A 7,640-nucleotide genomic window follows, 5' to 3' on the forward strand; every position below is an offset into this window, starting at 1 on the left:
CAGCTTCGCTCCCTGTGCCTAATTGTGTGTGTGTAGTGTGTATGTGTGTGGTGTATGTGGGTGAGCGTTGCATAAAAATGCTAATTTTATGATCAGCCAAAGACAACAGGCGTAACCAAAGCAAAATCAAAGGCAGCTCGACTAATAGATACTTATTAAGTTAAGTTTGGCATACTTTCTGGAATATTTTTATATAACAAAACAAAAACAAAGAGATTCAAAGTTAGAGTCAAGAACAGGCTTGTCATAAGCACTCGCACTGCATAACTTCCCCGCAATCAACTAAGTACAGGGTATCATTTTTACTGTACACACTTTCCACAACGATGAGATGGTAGCAGCTGCTGTTCATAGGCCATTAAATGATTGTTTATGAGCGTGTCCAGCATATTTGAAAGAGAAGTGTGTGGGACTGGACACGAAACTTGAGATAGATGAGAAAAATATGCTAAAATATATTTTGAACTTCTTATGTTTATATGAGATCTTGATAGAATCCTCTTTCGCAATTCAACTTACTTTCCTTTAAACTATGTTCAAGCAACAAGCTGCAATAAAACTAAATTAGGTTCACTCGTAAAGTGTAAGCCATAAGCCACTTCGAATGGCTTTCAGTCAACTAATCTTTAAATTCAGCTGCTTATCTGCCTAACAGACGGTGAAGCTACCAAAAAAAAAAGGAACAGCCTTGTGCTAAATCCAATCTAAAAGCTAAGCAAGAAGGGACGACCGAGCAGGCAGCAGAGAGTTATGCCATCGAAGGCGTTTAAGCCTAATTTGTGCACCCAGGCTGTAGGACGATGGCACGGCTGAGGCAATTACAGTTAAAGGCATTGCTCTAGCCCTCCAGGAAGCCAACCTCTACCTCTTTCTGCTGCTGTCGTTCCCTTTTTCCAACCAATCTCCATCTCTAATCACATAGCTGGCTGCAATCGGCTTTTGTGCTGGTGCCGCATCCTGTTGATGGCCTCGTTAGTTGCGACTTACCGTCTGCCGCTCAGGGATAGCACAACGGGCGCAGTACAATCAACCTACACATACACACACACACATATACGTGGCAGCAATAAAAACAAATGTCCTGACGTGCTGCTGGCATCAAATAAAAAACTGGGCCAACAAACTGCCAACAGCCGAAGGCTCTCAAGTTTTAGCTGCCATTTAATGGTTTGCAACTTCTTTCGATAGCCCAAAAACTTTGCTTAAGCGCTGTCCCGAAAGTGAAAATAAAATACATTTTCTAAAGATAAACACAAGAAATAAAATAAACATTTGCGCTGCTGGCCCTAAAACGCTTTTAAATTTAATTAGAGCCAAGCCAAAGGTAGACCGACAGAAACTCTCAACGGTGCAGGCAGCCAACATTGTTGTTGCATGCAACTAGTTGCACAGCTTGCAGCTTAATGTGTTGTGTTGCAGTTTAATGGCCATTTTAAAGACATAAATCACAGATGGCTATAAAATACGAGCCATTGCTTGCATTTTACGTGCCTTAACAGCCCAACAACATCAAATGAAACTGAAATGCACTCCATGCTGGACTCATCCATGCAATTATTCATCCATATAATAATGCCCAGGGGCAGCATTAGCTGCTAGACACACGGTTGAGAATTGTACGAATTGTTAATACACTGTATAATCTACAAGCTGCACTAATTGATTTTTGATTCATATATTTAGAGATACTTATGAGTATTTCTATACTTCGATTGTTAAGAAATTGTTAGAGAATGTGTAGAGAAATTATATTTTCTAAATACGAATGCATAAACAAAGTTTCCATTGATAATTAACTCTGAATCTGAATCCAAATTGATCAATAATGAACCCCTTTAGATGACATTTAAAGGTAATTTTCTGTAATGTCGCATAGCCTTGATTTATGGGAACCAATTGCAATTGCACATATTTGCAATAATTACAAAATCAATGACAACATTATATAGTAATTATCGTAACTCCCACACACACACGAGCAATTAGCTTTGTGGACTATAAAAGGCGATTCCGATGGCTCAATAAGCAAACAGTCAACATGAGACCTTCGTTGCGTATGCACGAGCTTGTGACGCACATCAACTCGGTTGCCCAGCAGCTGGGATTGGATATGCTGACGGTCAATGTTAAATACATTGGCCGCACCTGGATCACAATATCAGCGCCGATAACCTACGCGATCTTCGGCGTCAACTGGGGCATCATAGAGGCGCGACGGCATTGGATGGAGGGCATTAAGTCCTGCATTATGCTGGGCGGTCTCGTGAGCGGCTCGGCCAAGTTACTCACCATACTGCTCAGGCATACGCCCATCAGGGATCTGTTACACTATATTATAAGAATCTATGAAGAGTACGAGAAACGCGGTGTCGACTATTGTAACACTCTCAACTTCGGCATCGATCGAGTGAACAAAATACAGCGCATCATTTTCGTCGGCTACTCAATTACGTTCCTCATAATGCTCTTGATACCTTTGGTATTACTCGTCTACAAGGGCATACGCATCACAGTCATGCCATATGAGATACCGGGCCTGTCGCTCGACTCTAATATCGGCTATGGGCTCACATATCTGCAGCACACGATACCAGAGGTGGTGGGCGGCGTTGGCTTCTATTTGGGCGATATGTTGGTACTGCTAGCCCTAATCCAGATCCAAACATTCGCCGACATTTTCCAGCTGAAAGCGAGTGCCTTGAACGATGCGCTCGATCGCAAAGAGCAGTCCAGATATGTGAGCAATGTTGGCGAATATATCGATTTCGATGTACAGGCACTGCTAATGGACTTAATCAATTGGCATCAGCTGTTCGTGGAGTAAGTCGAGTCAAGTAACTAAGCTTCTTCGCTTCTGTTTATATTAGAATAATTTCAGCTATTGTGAATTGGTCGAGAAGATCTATGACAATCTGATCGCTGCTCAGGTGTTTGCAGCTTCGGTGTCAATTGTCGTTTGCCTATGCGTGAATCTCAATGGATTTCACCTGATTTCTGCCATCTTCTTTTTGGTTAGCGCCTACTCGATGACAGTCTACTGCGTTGTGGGCACACAAATTGAGTTCGCTGTCAGTTTGCTATGGGGTTGCTCTTAAAGGAAAGTTAATTGATATTATATATTACAGTATGATCAGGTGTACGAGACCGTCTGCTGCTTGAGTTGGCATGAACTGAATTGTGATCAACGCAAATTGTATGCTGTGATGCTGCAGAGGGCGCAGAATATGAAAATCATCGTATTGCTTGGCCTTGTGCCACTCAGCTTGGGCACAGCGCTGCAGGCAAGCGACTTTGACTTAGATCAATGATGAGCTTAAACTAATATTTAAATTGCTTGCAGCTAACAAAGCTCATCTATAGCATATCCATGATGATGATGCGGAATCGCAAATAAATGGAGATCAGAGATATACATTATTCTCTTTGTTCTATTATATACTTAGCAAAGATATTCTTAGAGACTGTCTTACTATAAAACATATGCGTAATGTTTGTTAACCATCAGCTTTAACTAAAATAAATAAAAGTTATTGCACGATTTACTCTTGATGCTTATAAATCAAAGAACGCAGGGGTATCTCAAACGGAAATTTAGTTTGCTTTGTTAGAGATAAAAGTCAAATAGCTGAATAGCAAAGGCATATTAAGTTATTTGATATGAAAATTTAATTCTAGTTACGATTGTTAACATATAAACGCTGTTTTAATGTCATGCTTTAAGGCTAACATCACTTGACTGACTGGACATGCAGCTCAGTGTCTGACCAAAGACTTTACCTCAGGCTTGATATAATAGCCCATTTATGGTTACAGTCAAGTTGGTTATTTTACAGCCTCAACTTGCATCCACACATAACTTGACTTCTCACACAGTCTGCCCGGCATAACTTCATAAGAACATACTTAACCACTTAGATCGGATTTGATGGGAGTATGCATGCCCAAACGATTAAGAGTTTGAATTCGCATTAGAGCAAAGGCTTGACAAGTCCGATCTTAGTCAACTAGAATTTGGTCTTTTATGCCATTGCAGAGCTGCAAAGCACTCGGAAGCGTTTAAGTGCACTTGAGTGGATTTTAATGGACTACTACATCGGTCTGTGTCTTGTCGTTCTAATCAGGGCTTTTATGTGTGTGCAGTTGCAAAGATATTTAGCCATCGACTGCTCCTAGAAAGGAGCACACACGCATTTGTATTGTCGTTAGCTGCAAGCTGCATCCCTCCTGATGAGCTTTGACTGTGCAATCAAGTTGCGTGTCGTCTCCTATCATTTGCTCTTTCAGCCAAATGTCATTTGCAATTAGAAATACTGCAAATGACTTCAAGTATGAAAGAAAAAAACACTAATTGCACAAAGAAATAGTATTTTGTGCTTAGATAAGATGTCGCTTTTATTTGGAATATGTGCTGTTTGTGAGCTCTGTGGAATTTATCTACTCAGAATTTATCGAGTTGATTCGCACATTTTTTTTCTACTCGCACGTAGCTTTATGGCGGCATTATCATTACAAGCGCCATTTGCTAGACCAGAACATGGACACAAGTCTGAACTGGTCTAGTAATTACGCATTTAGTGCACACACCATTTGCTGCATCATGTTTGAAGCGCTGATGCGTGGAGCTGGCTGCCCCGCAAGGCACTAATAACGTGCTGAAGAGAAAATTCGAGCTCGTTTCTGGTTCCATTATGCGTTGCTTATTGGGCTCTTATGCAAATAAACAACGACAACAATGAGAACAGCAACAACAACAACAACAAGCACAACAGCAATATACACAAACACAAACAAGAGTCAAGTTCCAATAACAGGAAAAGGCACAAGCCGAGACCGGGAGGCGAGTGGTACAGCCTGTAAATAGGCCAGAATTTCTTGATACAAAATGCCCCATTCAATAGCATCGAGCAACGAGTACGACCTACTCAATGGAACGCCTCGCACTTCTATGGCCTACTTCATTAATATTTATACAAAGCGACTTTTTCCACTCTCCATTTCCATTTCAATTTCTTACATGGGGCTAACAGAAAAAAAAATCAGAACAAGAATTGGGTGGTTGGGGGTTGGACAGCCGCCCCCTTTGTAAACGAACTATAAATGGGTAGGAGAAACCCCAAGCTGAGCTGATATCTGAACCGTTTGCTCTGGTTACGCATAGCTGATTTTGCATTTTCCAAATGAGAATAATCACAGCATAAGCAAAATAAGTCGAGGCTGCATGACATGGCAATACCCTATACTTGGAATAGCATTTTATATGCCATGATATATATAATGTCATCTATATATAAATGATGTTTTTATGTATATAAAACTCTCCACAAACTGCTTGAGCATACCTCATGCTGTGCACAATTGCAGAGTATACAAACTACATGGCAATATAAATAATAAAGACTTACAATTTATGTAAAATATTGTATTTAAATGATAACTGTGGCATCTATTTGCACAATTTAGCTTTGATTTAATGAGTTTGCAATTCAACGGCCTAAAATTCGTTTTAATTATTGTTTATGTTTATGTATTTACAGATAGCACAAAAGCATAAAGTGGAAAATCCAGCTGTCAAATAGGCAAATTCAAATAATTTTACATTTTGAGGTAAGTCGACGAATCAAGTTAAGCTGTAAAATCCCTGGATTAAATGCCAAAAACATTTCAACTGGGCAGCTTTCTCATTTTCTCACATTGCGAATTAATTGAACATTTCGTTGATATTTCTGTTTGCGAAATAATATTTGCTTCTTCTGCCTGTTTGAGCTGGACAAACAAACGGGCAGGCAGCAGCTGAAGCAGCAAATTATTGCGAAAGGATTTCGAATGTATGAATCGCCAAGCTTTAATGGTTAACATTGTGTATACGTAATTCAAGACAATTCGCTTGTAGCTCGTATTACGTATACGCAATGTAAGCCCTTGCGTTTTAAATATTTCTGTGAAAACTTAACTGTTATAATAAGAAGCCATAAAATATTGGTAATCAAACAAAATAACTCCTCAATAATATTTTGGACCTGCAGAGTATAACACAGTCGTGCAAGTCGCATACTGATATTCGCTGTGTTTCTGGCTCATGAACTAACTGAACTCTAGTCAAGCTCTAACTAACCTCTATGCAGCAACAAACTATCTTCATGGTGCTCAATCAGGACCAAGCCCGGACAGCGCATTCACTTGGTCAAAATGAAGTAAAAGCTGTTTTTATGAGTTCAACGTGGCATGTAACTGGCGATTCAATATTGCTGCTGCTGTTGTTGTTATGGTAGTTGTTGTCCATGTTCTACTTCACTCTACCCCTAGTCAACAGCTACTCTTTGTTGTAATAGTGGTAGCTGCTGTTGTTGTTATTGCATTTGTCGTACATCTTTGTTTACTTTGTGCTCATGTTGGGCAAGGAATTTAATTTGCCAGCCGCCGTAAAACGGCAGGACGGCAGACACTGAAATTCCTGGCTAGGAGCTGGGAGACAAGCGCCTCTGCAATTTTGTTTGCACCGAAAAATTTGTTTGCACTTGTGCTTTAAAAGCGCCAAGCGCAAAATTTTCACAATTAATTTGTCATTTCGTTGTGCAAATATTTTGCCAACTCTCCAACCATGTATATTTTCGGATAGCTGAAGTCCAGAATTCTGGGAACTATATCTACGTCGAGCACCAGACTTCAGCCAACAGCCGCACGTGAAATTTACTTTTCGTTCAAGGCACGTGTGAAGTCATATATATTTCGAACCTAAAAGCATTGTAAAATATTAACAAAAGCTGAAAGCTTGCATATGCTGCAAATGCTTCACTCTAATCCGTGACTTTTACCATATTTGCCCAGGATTTTCACACACACATCCTTAACACTTGCGTGTGTGCAAAGAGTTGACCGTAAAAAGGCTGCCCGCAAATGCATTTATTCATGAGACATTTTTGCTACAATTTCATTCAACAAAATGTAAAGCTTTTTATAAGGAATCGAGGCAAGAGAGCATCCACATCTAAAGGAAACTGGTCTTAATTGTATTGCAGTTAAGCCATGTAAAAAAAAATACCAGGGCAAATACTCAAATGAAAATCTTAAATAATATAATGAAATTTACTGAGTCTATTGTATGCACACTTTTCTGATTTTTTCTTCTAGATTTGCATAATAAATTTACAACTTTCTGGTTACATTGAACTTACAAATTTGTTTTAATTTATAAGAAAATATAATTGCATATATTATTTATTTATTATTTAATTGTATTTATATTTCATTTAATATTCAAATATTTATGCTAATTCTTGGCAACGTCGGCAGACACCTTTATTTATTAATAATTTAATTTTTTAAATTCTATAACTTTTTCTTTAATTTATAAAACATTTACAAATAACAAAAAAAGATATATAAATATATATAAATACAATGTTATTTTTCGCCTCAGTCATTATTAAAACAAGCGAGGCTACAAATCCAACCAAACCAATTGTAAAATCAAAATATCTTTTGTAATTTATATTTGATGTAATTTATATTTTTACGATAAAAGTTTTTGCACAATTCGAGCTACGAGTTACGAGTTACATTTACATTTGAAGCAAAAAAAAAAAACAAAGAAAGATTTATCAAATTTGCAGCTTTGCTGTGGAGCCAGCCGTGAAGGAAAC

General features: G+C 38.6%; 1 protein-coding gene across 1 annotated transcript; it reads left to right on the top strand.

Moving 5' to 3' along the window:
* The first annotated feature begins 2,004 nt into the window (after window positions 1–2,004).
* Window positions 2,005–3,394, top strand: LOC111599491 (putative odorant receptor 83c). Its single transcript, XM_023315157.2, has 4 exons — window positions 2,005–2,820; window positions 2,879–3,068; window positions 3,126–3,281; window positions 3,341–3,394. The coding sequence occupies exons 1-4, from the start codon at window positions 2,039–2,041 to the stop codon at window positions 3,392–3,394; spliced, it is 1,182 nt and encodes a 393-aa protein (XP_023170925.1). The 5' UTR covers window positions 2,005–2,038.
* The last annotated feature ends 4,246 nt before the right edge of the window (window positions 3,395–7,640 follow it).

Source organism: Drosophila hydei, unplaced genomic scaffold, assembly GCF_003285905.1.
Source record: "Drosophila hydei strain 15085-1641.00,03,60 unplaced genomic scaffold, DhydRS2 tig00008114-arrow-pilon, whole genome shotgun sequence".
Classification (NCBI taxonomy): Eukaryota; Metazoa; Arthropoda; class Insecta; order Diptera; family Drosophilidae; genus Drosophila; species Drosophila hydei.